The sequence below is a fragment of the Scyliorhinus canicula genome, chromosome 3 (genome assembly GCF_902713615.1).
Source record: "Scyliorhinus canicula chromosome 3, sScyCan1.1, whole genome shotgun sequence".
Classification (NCBI taxonomy): Eukaryota; Metazoa; Chordata; class Chondrichthyes; order Carcharhiniformes; family Scyliorhinidae; genus Scyliorhinus; species Scyliorhinus canicula.
The window spans coordinates 9,158,825-9,182,569 of NC_052148.1; the positions used below are offsets into that span (position 1 = coordinate 9,158,825).

The 23,745-nt window shown below is 58.0% G+C and overlaps 1 protein-coding gene across 4 annotated transcripts in view; it reads right to left on the reverse strand.

The window, feature by feature from the left end:
- Window positions 1-1,543: 1,543 nt before the first annotated feature.
- Window positions 1,544-23,745, reverse strand: part of alms1 (ALMS1 centrosome and basal body associated protein) — a 116,199-nt gene continuing 93,997 nt past the window's right edge. For 3 of the 4 annotated variants that reach the window (XM_038793103.1, XM_038793102.1, XM_038793105.1), the window contains 4 exons: window positions 22,333-22,519; window positions 20,903-20,963; window positions 19,866-19,965; window positions 1,544-1,667 (listed from right to left, as the gene is read on the reverse strand). In XM_038793103.1, the coding sequence (XP_038649031.1) occupies window positions 1,623-1,667; window positions 19,866-19,965; window positions 20,903-20,963; window positions 22,333-22,519 (393 nt within the window). In that variant the 3' untranslated portion in view covers window positions 1,544-1,622. The remainder of the gene's footprint in view (window positions 1,668-19,865; window positions 19,966-20,902; window positions 20,964-22,332; window positions 22,520-23,745) is intronic. The other variant, XM_038793104.1, reaches the window with a different exon arrangement.

A 23,745-nucleotide genomic window follows, 5' to 3' on the forward strand; every position in this document is an offset into this window, starting at 1 on the left:
TTGAGCTTGACTGGTCTAAACCAGGGTTAATAACTGTGTTAAAGCTCCTCCCATGACCAACTTATGCAAATTCAGGTCCGGGATCTTCCCCAGCATCCTCTGCATAAACTCCACATCATCCCAATTTGGCGCATACACATTTACTAATACCACCGGCAACCCCTCCAGTTTCCCACTGACCACAATATATCGGCCTCCCACGTCCGCAACTATTCTTCCCACCTCAAACACCACTCGCTTATTAATCAGGATCGCGACCCCTCTAGTCTTCAAGTCCAGCCCCGTGTGAAAAACCTGTCTGACCCATCCCTTCCTTAATCTGATCAGCTAAGGTGCGTCTCCTGTAACATTACCACGTCTGCCTTCAGTCCTCTCAAATGCGTGAACACGCGTGCCCTCTTAACCGGCCCATTTAGCCCTCTCACATTCCATATGATCAGCCTAGTTGGGGGGCTCATCCTCCCCCCTCGCTGATCAGCCTTCACCTGTCTTGTGCCAGTTTCCAGCCCGCACCCCACGCATCCGCCGGCCCACCCCCAGGCAGCCTCCTTTCTATCCCCCAGCATACGCCCCTCCCCCATCAGCAGAACACTTTCATCCCATTCCTAGTAACAGCACTATGTAAACCATCCCCTTCAACAAGCATAACATGTGCTCACCCCCCACTGCGCTTCCATGAGCTAGCCCACCCAGCTAGCTTGGTGACACCCGCCCATGTCGCCAGACATTCTCCCACCTATTGGTCCCCAACAACCCCCACCCCCCCGGCTTGGACACACATATTCAAAAGAAAAAAAATCCCACACAATTGCCCGAAAAAAAACACAAAAAGAAAAGGTCAAATAGAAGATCAAACATCTAACACAAACCTCAATCCCCCATCAGTGCAAATGTAAACTTCAACTGACTCAGCTCTGAAACAGGCCCCACATCAATACAGAAGGCATTACAGATAACGTCCTAAAAAACAAGAAACTTTTTTTAAACAGGAGCGCTGCAGCAAAGTTCAAAGTCCTCAGTCCGCCCGCCACCAGTCCTTTCCTTCTCGCGAAGTCCAACGCTTCCTCGGGCGACTCAAAATAAAAATGTTGCTCCTCATACGTGACCCAGAGACGGGACGGATACAGCAGTCCAAACTTAACCTTTCTCTTGAAAAGGGTCAGCCAAGCCTTCTCTGTTTGTCTATTTCTTCCTTTGCGAGCACTTCAAGTCCGCCTCTCCATGCACCGATGTAGGAATCCATTCCGCAATTGCCTCTACCATCAATCTACCGAATCAAGTCCGATACAAAATTGGGGGAAAAGGTCCGACCCGAGCGGGAGCCACCAAATGTAGGACCTACTCCTCCATTACCATTCTTAACGTCCTGGACTGTGAAGACTAAATAAAGTATCACTCGCAAGTGTGTCATTTCAACCAAACTCTTTTTGCGAGTCACTGCCATCCGCTTCCTCTCAATATTTATGCAAAGCCATCACTGTTTCATTCATATCTATCGTACTCCAACCATTGTGCTTGCGACGGAGCGACAAGACCATGTTTATTTAAATAAATCTTTATTTACATGATTTGACAATAAGGATGAGTTTTCCAGGTCTGAGCTGACACACACTGTGGCCCGCTCACTGCCAGGAGACCTTCTTACCCAACACATGGTTGGTGATCTTCTGCAAAAGAAACAAAAGTGTGGGGATAAGTTGCGCAGTGTTAGACAACACAACATAGAGCCAAGCGCAAACACAGCTTTCAACACACAGCAGGAAGGTAAGCTGAAAAGTGACTCAGCTCTATATAAGAAAGGGACAGTTTTGACATGATCAGTAAGTGCCACAGGAACAGTGGGACAGACCTTATCCTGAGTGAGACACAGACCGAGTGCCTGTATTTGGGAATTGGGCAAAGCGGCGAAAGAGGTTCTCATTTGCATTTTGATTTCTAACTTTTTCACCCTTCAGAAAGTGGTCTTGCCCTGTCACAGCACAGGCGAGTGATTTGGTGACCATTTCAACTCCTGTGTGACAAGATAAATCATGGCATCACAAGAAACTGATCAGTTGCTCGGCCTGCAAAGAGGGGCAATGAGAGAAAGACTTACATCTGGAATAAGGGAACGTTAGGGTGTAATACAGTACGGTGATACAGGGGAACGTTAGGGTGTAATACAGTACGGTGATACAGGGGAACGTTAGGGTGTAATACAGTACGGTGACACAGGGGAACGTTAGGGTGTAATACAGTACGGTGATACAGGGGAACGTTAGGGTGTAATACAGTACGGTGATACAGGGGAACATTAGGGTGTAATACAGTACGGTGATACAGGGGAACGTTAGGGTGTAATACAGTACGGTGATACAGGGGAACGTTAGGGTGTAATACAGTACGGTGATACAGGGGAACGTTAGGGTGTAATACAGTACGGTGATACAGGGGAACGTTAGGGTGTAATACAGTACGGTGATACAGGGGAACGTTAGGGTGTAATACAGTACGGTGACACAGGGGAACGTTAGGGTGTAATACAGTACGGTGACACAGGGGAACGTTAGGGTGTAATACAGTACGGTGATACAGGGGGACGTTAGGGTGTAATACAGTACGGTGACACAGGGGAACGTTAGGGTGTAATACAGTACGGTGACACAGGGGAACGTTAGGGTGTAATACAGTACGGTGATACAGGGGAACGTTAGGGTGTAATACAGTACGGTGATACAGGGGGACGTTAGGGTGTAATACAGTACGGTGACACAGGGGAACGTTAGGGTGTAATACAGTACGGTGACACAGGGGAACGTTAGGGTGTAATACAGTACGGTGATACAGGGGAACGTTAGGGTGTAATACAGTACGGTGATACAGGGAACATTAGGGTGTAATACAGTACGGTGATACAGGGAACATTAGGGTGTAATACAGTACGGTGATACAGGGGAACGTTAGGGTGTAATACAGTACGGTGATACAGGGGAACGTTAGGGTGTAATACAGTACGGTGATACAGGGAACATTAGGGTGTAATACAGTACGGTGATACAGGGAACATTAGGGTGTAATACAGTACGGTGACACAGGGGAACGTTAGGGTGTAATACAGTACGGTGATACAGGGGAACGTTAGGGTGTAATACAGTACGGTGATACAGGGGAACATTAGGGTGTAATACAGTACGGTGATACAGGGGAACGTTAGGGTGTAATACAGTACGGTGATACAGGGGAACGTTAGGGTGTAATACAGTACGGTGATACAGGGGAACGTTAGGGTGTAATACAGTACGGTGATACAGGGGAACGTTAGGGTGTAATACAGTACGGTGATACAGGGGAACGTTAGGGTGTAATACAGTACGGTGACACAGGGGAACGTTAGGGTGTAATACAGTACGGTGACACAGGGGAACGTTAGGGTGTAATACAGTACGGTGATACAGGGGGACGTTAGGGTGTAATACAGTACGGTGACACAGGGGAACGTTAGGGTGTAATACAGTACGGTGACACAGGGGAACGTTAGGGTGTAATACAGTACGGTGATACAGGGGAACGTTAGGGTGTAATACAGTACGGTGATACAGGGGGACGTTAGGGTGTAATACAGTACGGTGACACAGGGGAACGTTAGGGTGTAATACAGTACGGTGACACAGGGGAACGTTAGGGTGTAATACAGTACGGTGATACAGGGGAACGTTAGGGTGTAATACAGTACGGTGATACAGGGAACATTAGGGTGTAATACAGTACGGTGATACAGGGGAACGTTAGGGTGTAATACAGTACGGTGATACAGGGGAACGTTAGGGTGTAATACAGTACGGTGATACAGGGAACATTAGGGTGTAATACAGTACGGTGATACAGGGAACATTAGGGTGTAATACAGTACGGTGATACAGGGGAACGTTAGGGTGTAATACAGTACGGTGATACAGGGAACATTAGGGTGTAATACCAAGGTTAAGGGTCCAGAGGCAGAGAGGGAACAGGTGACCACCAGACAGTCCTGGCCCAGTAGGCAGGGCGTGCAAGAGCCCCGGGGGTCTCGCTTGGGAATAGTTTTCCATTTTGGAAACTGGTGAGAGGGCTGGTTCCTCAGAGGACTGCAGTCAGAGAGGGGGTGAGGGAGAAATGAAGGGCAATAGTAATAGAGGATTCCTTAGTTAGGGGGACAGACAGGCATTTCTGTGACTTCAGGATGGTATTTTGTCTCCCTGATGCCAGGGTCAAGATGTCATAGAGCGACTGGAGCATCATTCCTCTGGGGGTGGGGGAGCAGACCGAGATTGTGGTCCACGTTGGCACCGATGTTTCAGGCCGGAAGGGGGGTTGGGTCCCGAAATCAGAATTTAGAGAGCTAGTTAGAAAATTAGCAAGAAGGATCTCAAATGTAGTAATCTGGATTACTCCCAGTATTACAGGGAACTAAGTGTAGAAATAGAAGCTTTGACAAAGAGCCCTCAAACTCGAAACATTAGCTCTTTTCTCTCCCTACAGATGCTGCCAGACCTGCTGAGATTTTCCAGCATTTTCTCTTTGGTTACAGAAATAGAAAATAAGGCAGATGAATGTGCGGTTGGAAAGAGAGTGCAGGAGAGAGGGCTGATGATTCCAGTGACACTGGGACTGAGAAGACACCTAGCCATGATTGGCAAGTCCTCAACACATTAAAAGAAGTTAAGTGTTTCTTGTTGAGAAAAAGAGGAAGTGAAAACACTTGTCCACTCGATTTTTATAAACATTGCGGTTAGCTTCACAGCAGCGTACTGGAGATGCAGTTAATGCAGGCTTCTGCCTGGACTACGCTTTAGTTCCAGCTAGGGGTGACTGATGGGCAAGATTTGTGTTGCGGGGAGAGGGGGCCCTCTGGTGGAATTTGGAGGCACCGACGTTAAATAATTACCCCCCTTGACCCACTGTATCATGGCCAGGCTTGACGCTTACACTCGTCCAAACCGGCATGACTGCCCCCCGAGAGGGACCGGAGCACCACGGGGTTGGAGAGCCGGCTTCCAGTCTGTTAATCAGACACAAAGCAGCTCAGCTGATCCATTTGCACCCGCCCGCTTTGTGGGGCATGCCGCTCTCTGCTGCCGTCGGGAGAGGGCCGGAGCATCGGAATGGGCTTGGCGCCAATCCATTTGCTGCCTGATGCTCCATTCTCCACTGGATCAGAAACCCCGCTACCCCGCTACCTGAGGCAGGCAGCTGAGAATCCACCCCAGTGGCTCACTAACTTGCTGGAATTTTTTTGAAGAGGTAACAGAAAGAAAGGGTTGATGGCAGCAATGCCGTTGAAGAGATGTACAAGAAGGCATTCAATACAGTGCCACACAACAGACTGGTGAGAAAAGTTATAGCTCGTGGTATAAAAGGGACAGTAGCAACATAGATTGGCTGAATAATAGGAAAGAGAAATTACTGGGCAATGGATATTTCTCAGGCTGGACCAAGGTTTCTAGTCGTGTTCCCCAGGAGTTGGTATCAGGACTACTGCTTTTCCTGATATATATTAATGATCTAGATCTTGGGCAGGGGACTATTTCAAAGTTTAGGGATGGCAGAAATTGGGAAGGCTGTTAACTGTGTGGAGAACTCATAGTTCCTCAAAAGGACACAGAGAAGTGGCAGAGGGGGCAGACAGGTTGCAGATCAAGTTCAATGTGGACAAGTGTGAGGTGATTCATTTTGCCGAGAAGAACATAGAACATAGAACAGTACAGCACAGAACAGGCCCTTCGGCCCTCGATGTTGTGCCGAGCAATGATCACCCTACTTAAACCCACGTAACCCGTATACCCGTAACCCAACAATCCCCCCATTAACCTTACACTACGGGCAATTTAGCATGGCCAATCCACCTAACCCGCACATCTTTGGACTGTGGGAGGAAACCGGAGCACCCGGAGGAAACCCACGCACACACGGGGAGGACGTGCAGACTCCACACAGACAGTGACCCAGCCGGGAATCGAACCTGGGACCCTGGAACTGTGAAGCAATGATGCTAACCACCATGCTACCGTGGAGAGACATTTTTAAAGGGTGCAGGAGCAGAGGGGGCTGGGTGTATTTGTGCATTCATTATTGAAGGTGACAAGACGGTTGGAGAGATCAGTGAATAAAGCAGAAAGTATTCTGGGTTTCATTAATAGGGGCCTAGAGCACAAGAGCGAGGAGATTATACTGAACTGATACAAGACACTGGTTAGAGCTCAGCTGGAATGTTTTGTACAGTTCTGGGCGCCACAGTATAGGAAGGATGTAAACACATTGGAGAATGTGGGAGAGGTTTACAAGAATGGTTCCAGGGATGGGAACTTCAATGATGAGGATCGATTGGAGAGGTTGGGACTGTTCTCCTTGGAGAGAAGAAGAATAACCTTTATTGTCACAAGTAGGCTTACATTAACACTGCAATGAAGTTACTGTGAAAGGCCCCTGGTTACCACACTCCGGCGCCTGTTCGGATTCACTGAGAGAGAATTCAGAATGTCCAATTCACCCAACAGCACGTCTTTCAGGCCGTGTGGGATGAAACCGGAGCACCCGGAGGAAACCCACGCAGACACGGGGAGAACGTGCAGACTCCGCACAGACAATGACCCAAGCCGGGAATCGAACCCGGGACCCTGGTGCTGCGAAGCAACAGTGCTAACCACTGTGCTACCGTGCAGCCCTTGATCACTGGGACGCGGGATTATCACTCCGCCAGCGCCGCGGGATCGTCACTACGCCAGCGCCGGGGAGCGGGATCGTCACTACGCCAGCACCGCGGGGCGGGATCGTCACTCCGCCAGCGCCGGGGAGCGGGATCGTCACTCCGGCAGCGCCGGGAAGCGGAATCGTCACTCCGCCAGCACCGCGGGATCGTCACTCCGCCAGCACCGCGGGATCGTCACTCCGCCAGCACCGCGGGGCGGGATCGTCACTCCGCCAGCACAGGGGGGCGTGATCTTCACTCCGCCAGCACCGCGGGATCGTCACTCCGCCAGCACCGCGGGGCGGGATCGTCACTCCGGCATCGCCGCGGGATCGTCACTCCGCCAGCACCACGGGGCGGGATCGTCACTCCGGCAGCGCCGCGGGATCGTCACTCCGGCAGCGCCGCGGGATCGTCACTCCGGCAGCGCCGGGGAGCGGGATCGTCACTGCGCCAGCGCCGCAGGATCGTCACTCCGCCAGCGGCGGGGAGCGGGATCGTCACTCCACCAGCGCCGGGGAGCAGGATCGGCACTCCGCCAGCGGCGGGGGCGGGATCGGCACTCCGCCAGCGCCGGGGAGCGGGATCGTCACTCCGCCAATGCCGGGAGCGGGATCTTCACTCCGCCAGCCCCAGGGAGCCGGATCGGCACTCCGCCAGCACCGGGGAACCGGATCGGCACTCCGCCAGCGCCGGGGAGCGGGATCGTCACTCCGCCAGCGCCGCAGGATCGTCACTCCGCCAGCGCCGGGGGGGCGTGATCTTCACTCCGCCAGCGCCGCGGGATCGTCACTCCGCCAGCACCGCGGGGCAGGATCGTCACTCCGGCATCGCCGCGGGATCGTCACTCCGCCAGCACCACGGGGCGGGATCGTCACTCCGGGAGCGCCGCGGGGCGGGATCGTCACTCCGGCAGCGCCGCGGGGCGGGATCGTCACTCCGCCAGCGCCGGGGAGCGGGATCGTCACTCCGCCAGCGCCGCGGGATCGTCACTCTGCCAGCGGCGGGGAGCGGGATCGTCACTCCGCCAGCGCCGGGGAGCGGGATCGTCACTCCGGCAGCGCCGCGGGGCGGGATCGTCACTCCGGCATCGCCGCGGGGCGGGATCGTCACTCCGCCAGCGGCGGGGAGCGGGATCGTCACTCCGCCAGCGCCGCGGGATCGTCACTCCGCCAGCGGCGGGGAGCGGGATCGTCACTCCGCCAGCGCCGCGGGCTCGTCACTCCGCCAGCGCCGCGGGGCGGGATCGTCACTACGCCAGCACCGCGGGGCGGGATCGTCACTCCGCCAGCGCCGCGGGGCGGGATCGTCACTCCACCAGCGCCGGGAAGCGGGATCGTCACTCCGCCAGCGCCGGGGAGCGGGATCGTCACTCCGCCAGCGCCGCGGGATCGTCACTCCACCAGCGCCAGGGAGCGGGATCGTCACTCCACCAGCGCCAGGGAGCGGGATCGTCACTCCGTCAGCGCCGCGGGGCGGGATCGTCACTCCGGCAGCGCCGGGAAGCGGGATCGTCACTCCGTCAGCGCCGCGGGGCGGGATCGTCACTCCGCCAGCGCCGGGGGGCGTGATCTTCACTCCGCCAGCACCGCGGGATCGTCACTCCGCCAGCACCGCGGGGCGGGATCGTCACTCCGGCATCGCCGCGGGATCGTCACTCCGCCAGCACCACGGGGCGGGATCGTCACTCCGGCAGCGCCGCGGGATCGTCACTCCGGCAGCGCCGCGGGATCGTCACTCCGCCAGCGCCGGGGAGCGGGATCGTCACTCCGCCAGCGCCGGGGAGCGGGATCGGCACTCCGCCAGCGGCGGGGGCGGGATCGGCACTCCGCCAGCACCGCGGGGGAGCGGGATCGTCACTTCGCCAGCGCCGCGGAATCGTCACTCCACCAGCGCCGGGGAGCAGGATCGGCACTCCGCCAGCGGCGGGGGCGGGATCGGCACTCCGCCAGCGCCGGGGAGCGGGATCGTCACTCCGCCAGCACCGCGGGGCAGGATCGTCACTCCGGCATCGCCGCGGGATCGTCACTCCGCCAGCACCACGGGGTGGGATCGTCACTCCGCCAGCGCCGGGGAGCGGGATCGTCACTCCGCCAACGCCGGGAGCGGGATCTTCACTCCGCCAGCACCGCGGGATCGTCACTCCGCCAGCGCCGCGGGATCGTCACTCCACCAGCGCCAGGGAGCCGGATCGGCACTCCGCCAGCACCGGGGAACCGGATCAGCACTCCGCCAGCGCCGGGGAGCGGGATCGTCACTGCGCCAGCGCCGCGGGATCGTCACTCCGCCAGCGGCGGGGAGCGGGATCGTCACTCCACCAGCGCCGCGGAATCGTCACTCCACCAGCGCCGGGGAGCAGGGTCGGCACTCCGCCAGCGGCGGGGGCGGGATCGGCACTCCGCCAGCGCCGGGGAGCGGGATCGTCACTCCGCCAACGCCGGGAGCGGGATCTTCACTCCGCCAGCACCGCGGGGCGGGATCTCACTCCGCCAGCCCCGGGGAGCCGGATCGGCACTCCGCCAGCGCCGGGGAGCGGGATCGTCACTTCGCCAGCGCCGGGGGGGCGTGATCTTCACTCCGCCAGCACCGCGGGATCGTCCCTCCGCCAGCACCGCGGGGCAGGATCGTCACTCCGGCATCGCCGCGGGATCGTCACTCCGCCAGCACCACGGGGTGGGATCGTCACTCCGGCAGCGCCGTGGGGCGGGATCGTCACTCCGGCAGCGCCGCGGGTCGGGATCGTCACTCCGGCAGCGCCGCGGGATCGTCACTCCGCCAGCGGCGGGGAGCGGGATCGTCACTCCGCCAGCGCCGCGGGATCGTCACTCCGCCAGCGCCGGGGAGCGGGATCGTCACTCCGCCAGCGCCGGGGCACGGGATCGTCACTCCGCCAGCGCCGCGGGATCGTCACTCCGCCAGCGCCGCGGGATCGTCACTCCGCCAGCACCGCGGGGCGGGATCGTCACCCCGCCAGCGCCGCGGGGCGGGATCGTCACTCCGCCAGCGCCGGGGAGCGGGATCGTCACTCCGGCAGCGCCGGGAAGCGGGATCGTCACTACGCCAGCACCGCGGGGCGGGATCGTCACTCCGCCAGCGCCGCGGGGCGGGATCGTCACTCCACCAGCGCCGGGAAGCGGGATCGTCACTCCGCCAGCGCCGCGGGATCGTCACTCCACCAGCGCCAGGGAGCGGGATCGTCACTCCACCAGCGCCAGGGAGCGGGATCGTCACACCGTCAGCGCCGCGGGGCGGGATCGTCACTCCGGCAGCGCCGGGAAGCAGGATCGTCACTCCGTCAGCGCCGCGGGGCGGGATCGTCACTCCGCCAGCGCCGGGGGGCGTGATCTTCACTCCGCCAGCACCGCGGGATCGTCACTCCGCCAGCACCGCGGGGCGGGATCGTCACTCCGGCATCGCCGCGGGATCGTCGCTCCGCCAGCACCACGGGGCGGGATCGTCACTCCGGCAGCGCCGCGGGATCGTCACTCCGGCAGCGCCGCGGGATCGTCACTCCGCCAGCGCCGGGGAGCGGGATCGTCACTCCGCCAGCGCCGGGGAGCGGGATCGGCACTCCGCCAGCGGCGGGGGCGGGATCGGCACTCCGCCAGCACCGCGGGGGAGCGGGATCGTCACTTCGCCAGCGCCGGGGGGGCGTGATCTTCACTCCGCCAGCACCGCGGGGCGGGATCTCACTCCGCCAGCCCCGGGGAGCCGGATCGGCACTCCGCCAGCGCCGGGGAGCGGGATCGTCACTTCGCCAGCGCCGGGGGGGCGTGATCTTCACTCCGCCAGCACCGCGGGATCGTCACTCCGCCAGCACCGCGGGGCAGGATCGTCACTCCGGCATCGCCGCGGGATCGTCACTCCGCCAGCACCACGGGGTGGGATCGTCACTCCGGCAGCGCCGCGGGGCGGGATCGTCACTCCGGCAGCGCCGCGGGATCGTCACTCCGCCAGCGGCGGGGAGCGGGATCGTCACTCCGCCAGCGCCGCGGGATCGTCACTCCGCCAGCGCCGGGGAGCGGGATCGTCACTCCGCCAGCGCCGGGGCACGGGATCGTCACTCCGCCAGCGCCGCGGGATCGTCACTCCGCCAGCGCCGCGGGATCGTCACTCCGCCAGCACCGCGGGGCGGGATCGTCACTCCGCCAGCGCCGCGGGGCGGGATCGTCACTCCGCCAGCGCCGGGGAGCGGGATCGTCACTCCGGCAGCGCCGGGAAGCGGGATCGTCACTCCGCCAGCACCGCGGGATCGTCACTCCGCCAGCACCGCGGGGCGGGATCGTCACTCCGCCAGCACCGGGGGGCGTGATCTTCACTCCGCCAGCCCCGCGGGATCGTCACTCCTCCAGCACCGCGGGATCGTCACTCCGCCAGCACCGCGGGATCGTCACTCCGGCAGCGCCGCGGGATCGTCACTCCGCCAGCGCCGGGGAGCGGGATCGTCACTCTGCCAGCGCCGCGGGATCGTCACTCCGCCAGCACCGGGGAGCGGGATCGGCACTCCGCCAGCGGCGGGGGCGGGATCGGCACTCCGCCAGCGCCGGGGAGCGGGATCGTCACTCCGCCAACGCCGGGAGCGGGATCTTCACTCCGCCAGCACCGCGGGGCAGGATCTCACTCCGCCAGCCCCGGGGAGCCGGATCGGCACTCCGCCAGCACCGGGGAACCGGATCGGCACTCCGCCAGCGCCGGGGAGCGGGATCGTCACACCGCCAGCGCCGCGGGATCGTCACTCCGCCAGCGCCGCGGGATCGTCACTCCGCCAGCGCCGGGGAGCGGGATCGTCACTGCGCCAGCGCCGCGGGATCGTCACTCCGCCAGCGCCGCGGGATCGTCACTCTGCCAGCGCCGGGGAGCGGGATCGTCACTCCGCCAGCGCCGGGGAGCGGGATCGTCACTCCGCCAGCGCCGGGGGGGCGTGATCTTCACTCCGCCAGCACCGCGGGATCGTCACTCCACCAGCGGCGGGGGCGGGATCGGCACTCTGCCAGCGCCGCGGGGCGGGATCGTCACTCCGCCAGCGCCGCGGGATCGTCACTCTGCCAGCGCCGGGGAGCGGGATCGTCACTCCGCCAGCGCCGGGGAGCGGGATCGTCACTCCGCCAGCGCCGGGGAGCGGGATCGTCACTCCGCCAGCGCCGGGGAGCGGGATCGTCACTCCGCCAGCGCCGGGGAGCGGGATCGTCACTCCGCCAGCGCCGGGGAGCGGATCGTCACTCCGCCAGCGCCGGGGAGCGGGATCGCCCCCCGACAGCGCGCGGGATCGTCACTCCACCAGCACCGGGGAGCGGGATCGTCACTCCACCAGCGACAGGGAGCGGGATCGTAACTCCGTCAGCGCCGTGGGATCGTCACTCTGCCAGCGGCGGGGAGCGGGATCGTCACTCCGCCAGCGGCGGGGAGCGGGATCGTCACTCCGCCAACGCCGGGAGCGGGATCTTCACTCCGCCAGCACCGCGGGGCAGGATCTCACTCCGCCAGCCCCGGGGAGCCGAATCGGCACTCCGCCAGCACCGGGGAACCGGATCGGCACTCCGCCAGCGCCAGGGAGCAGGATCGTCACTTCGCCAGCGCCGCGGGATCGTCACTCTACCAGCGCCGGGGAGCAGGATCGGCACTCCGCCAGCGGCGGGGGCGGGATCGGCACTCCGCCAGCGCCGGGGAGCAGGATCGTCACTCCGCCAGCGCCGCGGGATCGTCACTCTGCCAGCGCCGGGGAGCGGGATCGTCACTCCGCCAGCGCCGGGGAGCGGGATCGTCACTCTGCCAGCGCCGGGGAGCGGGATCGTCACTCCGCCAGCGCCGGGGAGCGGGATCGTCACTCCGCCAGCGCCGCGGGATCGTCACTCCGCCAGCGGCGGGGGCGGGATCGGCACTCTGCCAGCGCCGGGGAGCGGGATCGTCACTCCGCCAACGCCGGGAGCGGGATCTTCACTCCGCCAGCACCGCGGGGCGGGATCTCACTCCGCCAGCCCCGGGGAGCCGGATCGGCACTCCGCCAGCATCGGGGAACCGGATCGGCACTCCGCCAGCGCCGGGGAGCGGGATCGTCACTCCGCCAGCGCCGGGGGATCGTCACTCCGCCAGCGCCGGGGAGCGGGATCGTCACTCCGCCAGCGCCGCGGGATCGTCACTCTGCCAGCGCCGGGGAGCGGGATCGTCACTCCGCCAGCGACGGGGAACCGGATCGTCATCTCTGCCAGCGCCGGGGAGCGGGATCGTCACTCCGCCAGCGCCGGGGAGCGGGATCGTCACTCCGCCAGCGCCGCGGGATCGTCACTCCACCAGCACCGGGGAGCAGGATCGTCACTCCGCCAGCGCCGCGGGATCGTCACTCCGCCAGCGCCGGGGCACGGGATCGTCACTCCACCAGCGCCGGGGCACGGGATCGTCACTCCACCAGCGCCGCGGAGCGGGATCGTCACTCCACCAGCACCGGGGAGCGGGATCGTCACTCCACCAGCGCCAGGGAGCGGGATCGTAACTCCGTCAGCGCCGCGGGATCGTCACTCTGCCAGCGCCGCGGGATCGTCACTCCGCCAGCGCCGTGGGATCGTCACTCTGCCAGCGCAGCGGGATCGTCACTCCGCCAGCGCAGCGGGATCGTCACTCCGCCAGCGCCGTGATTTGACCACAATTGTCAGTTTTAGGGTACTTTGGCTGGGGTGAGGGTAACCCGCACGTTAACGTGCTAAACTGGGAAAAGGGAAATTACAACAACATTCGACAGGAATTGAAGAGTTTGGATTGTGTGCGGCTGTTGGAGGCTAAATCAACATCGGACATGTGGGAATCTTTCAAGCGACAGTTGGCTAGGATTCAGGAAAGTCACGTTTTTGAGGGAACGAAGGATAAGTTTGGGAAGTTTAGGAAGCCTTGCATAATGAGCAATATTGTGACCCTCGTCAAAAAGAAAAAGCAGACTTGGGTCACTGTCTGTGTGGAGTCTGCACATCCTCCCCGTGACTGCGTGGGTTTCCTCCGGGTGCTCCGGTTTCCTCCCACAGTCCAAAGATGTGCAGGTTGGGTGGATTGGCCATGAAAAATTGTCCAAAATTCTATGATTAACCTAGGACAAAAGTTCGGCGCAACATCGTGGGCCGAAGGGCCTGTTCTGTGCTGTATTTCTCTATATCTATATCTATATTTTGTTCGGTCTAGAAGGGTGGGGACAGTCAAAATCCTTGAGGAGTATAAGGACAGTAGGAAGGTACTGAAGCAGGCAATTAGGAGGGCTAGGAGGGCATCATGAGAAGTCCTTGGCAAGTAGGATTAAGGTGAATCCCAAAGCTTTTTATTCATATGTAAAAAGCAAGAGGGTGGGCAGTGGGGGGAATCTATGTGTTGAGCCAGAGGGAACGGGCGAGGTATGAAATGAGCACTTTGCATCAGTGTTCACCAAAGAAAGAGACTTTGTGGAAATAATTCTTGGTTAGGGTGTGTGGATAGTCTGGGTCATGTTAACATCGAAAAGGAGGTGATATTGGGTCTTTAAAAATATATTAAGGTAGATAAGTCCCCTGGGCCGGATGGGATTTACCCCAGAATACTGAGGGAAGGGAGGAAATTGCTGGGGCCTTGACGGACATCTTCGTATCCTCACTGGCTACAAGTGGGATCCCAGAGGACTGGAGAATAGCTAATGTGGTACTGCTGTTTAAGAAAGGTAGCGGGGATAATTCAGGAAACTGTAGGGCAGTGAGCCTCTCGTACCGGTAGTAGGTAAATAATTGGAGAGAATTCTCAAGGACAGGATTTATATCCATTTGGAAACAAATAGACTCATTAGCGATAGACAGCATGGTTTTGTGAAGGGGAGGTCGTGCCTCATTAACTTGTTCGAATTTTTTGAGGAGGTGACAAAGATGCTTGATGAGGGGAGGGCGGTGGATGTTGTTTACATGGACTTCAGTAAGGCCTTTGACAAGGTGCCTCATGGCAGACTGGTACAAAAGGTGAAGTCACACGGGATCAGAGGTGAGGTGGTACGATGGATACAGAACTGGCTCAGCCACAGAAGACAGAAGTTAGCTGTAGAAGAGTGTTTTTCTGAATGGAAGGTTGTGACGAGTGGTGTTCCACAGGGATCTGTGCTGGAGTCTCTGCTGTTTGTAGCGTACATAAAGGATTTGGAGGAAAACGTAGCCGGTCTGATTAGCAAATTTGCAGATGACACCAAGTTTGGTAGAGTGGCAGATAGTGTTGAGGATTGTCAGAGGACACAGCAGGACATAGATAGAACAAAGAAAAGTACAGCACAGGAACAGGCCCTTCAAACCTGCGCCGACCATGCTGCCCGTCTAAACTAAAATCTTCTACACTTCCGGCGTCTGTATCCCTCTATTCCCATCCTATTCATGTATTTGTCAAGATGCCCTTAAATGTCACTATCGTCCCTGCTTCCACCACCTCCTCCGGCAGCGAGTTCCAGGCTCCCACTACCCTCTGTGTAAAAAAAGTTGCCTCGTACATCTCCTCTAAACCTTGCCCCTCGCACCTTAAACCTATGCCCCCTAGTAATTGACCCCTCTACCCTGGGGAAAAGCCTCTTGGAGACTTGGGCAGAGAAATGGCAAATGGAGTTTAATCTGGACAAATGTGAGGTAATGCATTTTGATAGGTCTAACATAGAGGGGAAATATACCGTAAATGGCAAAACTCTGAGGAATATAGAAAGTCAGAGAGATCTGGGCCTGCAGGTCCACAGATCTTTGAAAGTGGCAACACAAGTGGAAGCATACGGAATGCTTGCCTTCATTGGACGGGGCATCGAATATAAAAACTGGCAAGTCATGTTACTGCTATAGCGTATAGAACTTTGCTACGGCCACACTTGGAATATTGCGCACAATTCTGCTCTCCACACTACCAGAAGGATGTGGAGGCTTTGGAGAGGGTGCAGAGGAGGTTTGCCAGGATGCTGCCTGGTCTGGAGGGTGTTAGCTATCTGGAGAGGCTGAATAAACTCGGACTGTTTTCATCAGAACAATGGAGATTGAGGGGTGACCTGATAGAGGTCTACAAGATTATGAGGGGCATGGATAGAGTGGATGGGCAGGCACTCTTTCCCAGGGTGGCGGGGTCAGTCACCAGGGGCATAGGTTTAAGGTCCGTGGGGCAAAGGTTAGAGGAGATGTGCGAGGCAGGTTTTATACACAGAGGGTGGTGAGTGCCTGGAACGCGCTGCCAGGGGAGGTTCTGGAATCAGACACATTAATGGCGTTCAAAAGGCATCTTGACAAATACATGGATAGGATGGGTATAGACGGATACTAGGAAGTGCTGAGGGTTTTAGCCCAGGTTGGTATCATGACCTGTACAGGCTTGGAGAGCTGAAGGGCCTGTTCCTGTGCTGTGTTGTTATTTGATCTCCACAGCCTTCTTGTGGCAATGAGTTCCACAGATTCACTACCCTCTGATCGAAGAAATCCCTCCTCATCTCAGTTTTGTCCCTTCAGTCGGAGGCTGTGCCCCGGGATGTAGTCGCACTTTCACACTGTGTATAAGAGAGATCTTTTTTGAGGAGGTGACAAAGATGGTTAATGAGGGTAGAGTGGTGGATGTTGTTTACATGGACGTCAGTAAAGCTTTTGACAAGGTGCTTCATTGCAGACAAAGGCAGCACAAGTGGATAGCACTGTGGTTTCACAGCGCCAGGGTCCCAGGTTCGATTCCCCGCTGGGTCACTGTCTGTGCGGAGCCTGCACTTTCTCCCCGTGTCCGTGTGGGTTTCCTCCGGATGCTCCGGTTTCGTCCCACAGTCCAAAGATGTGCAGGTTAGGTGGATTGGCCATGATAAATTGCCCTTAGTGACCAAAAAAGGTTAGGAGGGGTTATTGGGTTACGGGGATAGGGTGGAAGTGAGGGCTGAAGTGGGTCGGTGCAGACTCGATGGGCCAAATGGCCTCCTTCTGCACTGTATGTTCTATGTTCTTTTCTCGTTTCTGACAGTTGAATGAAAGGCTAGGCTGGAATGAAAAAAAAACGTAAAATGAAAATCGCTTATTGTCACGAGTAGGCTTCAATGAAGTTACTGTGAAAAATCCCTAGTCGCCACATTCCGGCGCCTGTTCGGGGAAGTATTTACGGGAACGTGTCACTGCTCTGGGCTCTGTCTAATGATTGAGGCCCACCTGCTGGAGCTGGTGAGTGAGGCCCACCTGGAGCTGATGACACCTACCTGTTGGAGCTGGTGAGTGAGGCCCACCTGCTGGAGCTGGTGAGGCCTACCTGTTGGAGCTGGTGAGGGCGGCCTACCTGTTGGAGCTGGTGAGTGAGGCCCACCTGTTGGAGCTGGTGAGTGAGGCCTACCTGGAGTTGGTGAGTGAGGCCCACCTGGAGCAGGTGAGGGCGGCCTACCTGTTGGAGATGGTGAGTGAGGCCTACCTGGAGCTCGTAAGGGCGGCCTACCTGTTGAAGCTGGTGAGGGCGGCCTACCTGTTGAAGCTGTGAGTGAGGCCCACCTGTTGGAGCTGTGAGTGAGGCCTACCTGTTGGAGCTGTGAGTGAGGCCTACCTGGAGCTGGTGAGTGAGGCCCACCTGTTGGAGCTGGTGAGGCCCACCTGCTGGAGCTGGTGAGTGAGGCCCACCTGTTGGAGCTGGTGAGTGCGGCCTACCTGTTGGAGCTGGTGAGCGCGGCCTACCTGTTGGAGCTGGTGAGGGCGGCCTACCTGTTAGAGCTGGTGAGTGAGGCCTACCAGGAGCTGGTGAGTGAGGCCCACCTGGAGCAGGTGAGGACGGCCTACCTGTTGGAGATGGTGAGTGAGGCCTACCTGGAGCTGGTGAGTGAGGCCCACCTGTTGGAGCTGTGAGTGAGGCCTACCTGTTGGAGCTGGTGAGGGCGGCCTACCTGTTGGAGCTGGTTAGCGCGGCCTACCTGTTAGAGTTGGTGAGGGCGGCCTACCTGTTAGAGCTGGTGAGGGCGGCCTACCTGTTGGAGCTGGTGAGGGCGTCCTACCTGTTGGAGCTGGTGAGGGCGGCCTATCTGCTGGAGCTGGTGAGTGAGGCCTACCTGTTGGAGCTGGTGAGTGAGGCCCACCTGCTGGAGCTGGTGAGTGAGGCCTACCTGTTAGAGCTGGTGAGTGAGGCCTACCTGCTGGAGCCAGTGAGTGAGGCCCACCTGCTGGAGCTGGTGAGTGAGGCTTACCTGTTGGAGTTGGTGAGGGCGTCCTACCTGTTAGAACTGGTGAGTGAGGCCCACCTGGAGCTGGTGAGTGAGGCCCACCTGCTGGAGCTGGTGAGGGCGGCCTACCTATTAGAGCTGGTGAGGGCGGCCTACCTGTTAGAGCTGGTGAGTGCGGCCTACCTGTTGGAGCTGGTGAGTGAGGCCTACCTGGAGCTGGTGAGGGCGGCCTACCTGTTGGAGCTGGTGAGTGAGGCCCACCTGTTGGAGCTGGTGAGTGAGGCCCACCTACTGGAGCTGGTGAGGGTGGCCTACCTGTTGGAGCTGTGAGTGAGGCCCACCTGTTGGAGCTGGTGAGGGCGGCCTACCTGTTGGAGCTGGTGAGCGCGGCCTACCTGTTAGAGTTGGTGAGGGCGGCCTACCTGTTGAGCTGGTGAGGGCGGCCTACCTGTTGGAGCTGGTGAGGGCGTCCTACCTGTTAGAGCTGGTGAGTGAGGCCTACCTGTTAGAGCTGGTGAGGGCGGCCTATCTGCTGGAGCTGGTGAGTGAGGCCTACCTGTTGGAGCTGGTGAGTGAGGCCCACCTGCTGGAGCTGGTGAGTGAGGCCTACCTGTTAGAGCTGGTGAGTGAGGCCTACCTGCTGGAGCCAGTGAGTGAGGCCCACCTGCTGGAGCTGGTGAGTGAGGCTTACCTGTTGGAGTTGGTGAGGGCGTCCTACCTGTTAGAACTGGTGAGTGAGGCCCACCTGGAGCTGGTGAGTGAGGCCCACCTGCTGGAGCTGGTGGGGGCGGCCTACCTATTAGAGCTGGTGAGGGCGGCCTACCTGCTGGAGCTGGTGAGGGCGGCCTACCTGCTGGAGCTGGTGAGGGCTGCCTACCTGCTGGAGCTGGTGAGGGCGGCCTACCTGTTAGAGCTGGTGAAGGCGGCCTACCTGTTGGAGCTGGTGAGGGCGGCCTACCTGTTGGAGCTGGTGAGTGAGGCCCACCTGTTGGAGCTGGTGAGTGAGGTCTACCTGTTGGAGCTGGTGAGTGAGGCCCACCTGTTGGAGCTGGTGAGTGAGGCCCACCTGTTGGAGCTGGTGAGGGCGGCCTACCTGTTGGAGCTGGTGAGCGCGGCCTACCTGTTAGAGTTGGTGAGGGCGGCCTACCTGTTGGAGCTGGTGAGGGCGGCCTACCTGTTGGAGCTGGTGAGGGCGTCCTACCTGTTAGAGCTGGTGAGTGAGGCCTACCTGTTAGAGCTGGTGAGGGCGGCCTACCTGCTGGAGCTGGTGAGTGAGGCCTACCTGTTGGAGCTGGTGAGTGAGGCCCACCTGCTGGAGCTGGTGAGTGAGGCCTACCTGTTAGAACTGGTGAGTGAGGCCCACCTGGAGCTGGTGAGTGAGGCCCACCTGCTGGAGCTGGTGAGGGCGGCCTACCTATTAGAGCTGGTGAGTGAGGCCCACCTGCTGGAGCTGGTGAGGGCGGCCTACCTATTAGAGCTGGTGAGGGCGGCCTACCTGTTGGAGCTGGGGTGAGGGCGGCCTACCTGCTGGAGCTGGTGAGGGCGGCCTACCTGCTGGAGCTGGTGAGGGCGGCCTACCTGCTGGAGCTGGTGAGGGCGGCCTACCTGCTGGAGCTGGTGAGGGCGGCCTACCTGCTGGAGCTGGTGAGTGAGGCCCACCTATTGGAGCTGGTGAGTGAGGTCTACCTGTTGGAGCTGGTGAGTGCGGCCTACCTGTTGGAGCTGGTGAGTGCGGCCTACCTGTTGGAGCTGGTGAGTGCGGCCTACCTGTTGGAGCTGGTGAGGGCGGCCTACCTGTTGGAGCTGGTGAGTGCGGCCTACCTGTTGGAGCTGGTGAGTGCGGCCTACCTGTTGGAGCTGGTGAGGGCGGCCTACCTGTTGGAGCTGGTGAGTGGGGCCTACCTGTTGGAGCCGATGAGTGCGGCCTACCTGTTGGCGCTGGTTAGTTCGGCCTACCTGCTGGAGCTGGTGAGGGCGGCCTACCTATTAGAGCTGGTGAGGGCGGCCTACCTGTTGGAGCTGGTGAGTTCGGCCTACCTGTTTGAACAGCTGAGCCTTCAGTCTGTTGGTCTGATACTCTGCCCTTCGCCGGTCCTCCTCTCGTTTCCTGCTGACCTCAGGAAGCTGTTCATACAGACTGCAAAAGGGGCAGATAAAGGACGTCAGTGAACTGCAAGGACATGACCACCTGACTCGGGGCCCAAGGCTTGTCAATGATGAAGTTTCTGATGACCTAGCGTTCACTCACAACAGTCCTGCCCACTGCACCATTCTGGGTCGTGACCCTCTCCCCACACATGAACCCTCATCACCGCCCTCCCCCGCCAGGACACACTCCCACCCCCCCTACTCCCCCCAGGACACACACCGTCTCCCTCTCCTCCCCCCCAGGACACAAACACTCCCCCTCTACTCCCTCCCCCAGGACACACACCATCTCCCTCTCCTCCCCCCCAGGACACAAACACTCCCCCTCTACTCCCTCCCCCAGCACACACACCGTCTCCCTCTCCTCCCCCCAGGACACAAACACTCCCCCTCTACTCCCTCCCCCAGGACACACAGCATCTCCCTCTTCTCCCCCCAGGACACAAACACTCCCCCTCTACTCCCTCCCACGGGACACACACCATCTCCCTCTCCTCCCCCCAGGACACACACCCGCCTCCTCTTCTACTCCCCCCAGGACGCTCACCCTCTCCCTCTAACCCCTCCCCCAGGACACACTCCCACACACCAACAGGACCATAGAGCAGCTCCACACCACCATCAGAAGATTGTGAAGGGGCCGGAGAAGGTGGACGCTGAGAGAACAGTGAGGGGCCGATCATGAAGGATGGAGACGAGGAGTAATTACTTTACCCAAAGGGTTGTGGATGCTCTGTCACAGGATTCTTTGAGGCTCGGGGAGAGACAGGTTTTTTTTTCCCTCTCTCTGGGAATATGGGGAGTAGGCGGGAAGATGGAGTTGGAACCCAAGATCAGCCCTGATCGTATTGAGTGACGGAGCAGGCACAATGGGCACGTGGTCCACTCTTGCTGCTATTTCTTGTGTTCACCAAAGTAACACTCACCGCTTGGACCGGTCAAACATTTCCCTCTTTGGGATTTTCTTCTTCAATAAAATGGCTTCAGCTGAAAAATACAACAGAGGTGATTCTGGTGTTGGGTAAACATTCTGAACAATGACAACAAAGCATGTGCTAGGATAGAAAATAATTAATAGTTTACAAGTGTTTTAGCAATTAGAGGTTAATTGGTTAAGTACAGCATTGGGTGAATATGGAAACAGAAATCACCTTCATTTGTTAATTGGTTAAATTTAATTTGATGTCTTCAAAAGAGTATAAAGGAGGCCATACGGCCCATCGAGTCTGCTCCGGCTCTTGGAAAGAGCACCCTGCCCAAGGTCAACACCCCCACCCTACCCCCATAACCCAGTAACCCCACCCAACACTAAGGGCAATTTTGGACACTAAGGGCAATTTAACACGGCCAATCCACCTAACCTGCACATCTTTGGACTGTGGGAGGAAACCGGAGCACCCGGAGGAAACCCACGCACACACGGGGAGGACGTGCAGACTCAACACAGACAGTGACCCAAGCCGGAATCGAACATGGGACACTGGAGCTGTGAAGCAATTGCGCTATCCACAATGCTACCGTGCTGCCCTAATAATAATCGCTTGTCACAAGTCTGTACAGGTCCCACCTTTCCCAGAATGTGTTCCAATTATCCACGTAACTGAAACTGTAAGTGGGGCGGCATGGTGGCACAGTGGTCAGCACTGCGGCCTCACAGCGCCAGGGACCCAGGTTCAATTCTGGCCTCGGGTGACTGTGTGGAGTTTGCACTTCCTCCCAGTGTCTGTGTGAGTTTCCTCCGTGCGCTCCGGTTTCCTCCCACAGTCCAAAGATGTGCAAGCGAGGAAGATTGGCCATGCTAAATCGCCCTTAGGTTAGGTGGGTTATGGAATTAGGCAAGGGGGTGGGCCTGGGCAGGGTGCTCTTTCAGAGGGTTGGTTTGACTCGATGGGCCGTAAGTTGTCCTGCACTGTAGGGAATTCCACAAGGATTTAAGTGTCGCTGACAAGTCCATCCTATCCCATCCCAAAATCCCAGATACATCTGAATGGCGTGCTAGACCACATCAGGGGGCAGTTAAAATTGAGTCACATTAGCGTGGTATTGGGAATCACATTTAGACTCACAACAGGGTCAAAGGACAGCAGGTTTCATTCATCAACCAGCTGGATTTTGAACAGAACCCTCATGGCCACGTTTACTGATCCCAGCTTCTTAAATGGCAGATTTTTAATGCATGCCCCTAGCTCAGGAACATGAGCACTATATTAGTTCTGAATGACAGCTATCCCACGTGGAGTATAAAATGGTTTACAGGTTGATCGTGGTAAGGTTAAGCAGGGTCAGTAGACGCTCAAGTGGACCGAATGGACCATTTCTGTGTTGTACACAAGGTGCAATATGGAAGGGTGTGTACTTCCTTCCTTACCAAGCTGACAGCCCTTCCAATTCCTGGGGCCTCTGTCCTGAGGCTGGTTAAAAAGTCTCTCTCTTTCACTCTGCAGGATGCTTTGTATCTTCCTCTCTTCCATCAGTAACTCTAGGCGCCTCATCCGCTGTCGGGAATGGGAGATGAAATCCGGTCTGTTCATGTGCAAGGCCTCCTGTCAAACAGCAAAACAAAAGACACCTGTGGGCACAATTCCAGACTTGGTCTTGAGCCACAGTACACCAGGGGCCTGGTTTCACTCCTGATCTCAGGGAGGGCCATGGTCTGCCTCCTCTCAAGATGCCGATTCTCTGCTGGGATACTGTTGCTGCTGCTGTGCCTAGCAGCCATTATCCCGGTTCAGCCCGTTCCCAGACTGCATCCCCGGCTCACAAGAGAAATTCGCTGGCACATGTGACGACCCCGTCCCCACATCAACCCTCCCCTTCCTCCTTATCCCATCGTCACCCCTCCCCCACCTCATCAATCCCAAAATTACACCCTTGCCATTCTCAACATGTCGTGTACATTAATATCTGGACGTGAATGTGGGGGCTATGATCACTAAGTTCGTAGATGACACAAAAATTGGTGGTGTTGTAAATAGTGAGGAGGAAAGCCTTAGATTATAGGACGATATAGACGGGCTGGACAGATGGGAAGAATAGTGGCAAATTTAACCCTGAAAAGTGTGAGTTGTTGCACTTAGGGAGGACTAACAAGGCAAAGGAATGCACAATGAATGGCTGTACCGAGGACCAGAGAGACCTTGATGTGCTTGTCCACAGATCCCGGAGGGCAGCATGATAGGTAGATAAGGTGATTAAGATGGTATATGGGATACTTGCCTTGAGTAACCAAGACACAGAATATAAGGGGCAGAATATAGGGGCTGGTTTAGCACAGCAGGCTAACTAGCTGGCTTGTAATGCAGAACGAGGCCAGCAGCGCGGGTTCAATTCCCGTATGTGGCAAATTGGGGCTTTCCACAGTAACTTCATTTGAAGCCGACTTGTGACAATAAGACATTATTATTATTATTAAGAGCAGGGAGATTCTGATGGAGCTGTGTAAAACGTTCATTAGGTCACAGCTGGAGCACTGTGTGCAGTTCTGCTCCCCACTCTATAGGAAGGATAGTAAGAAGTCTTACAACACCAGGTTAAAGTCCAACAGGTTTGTTTCAAACACGAGCTTTCGGAGCACGGCTCCTTCTTCAGGTGAAGAAGGAGCCGTGCTCCGAAAGCTCGTGTTTGAAACAAACCTGTTGGACTTTAACCTGGTGTTGTAAGACTTCTTACTGTGCTCACCCCAGTCCAACGCCGGCATCTCCACATTATAGGAAGGATGTGATTGGACTGGAGGGGGTGCAGAGGGGATTCACCAGGATGTTGCCTGGGC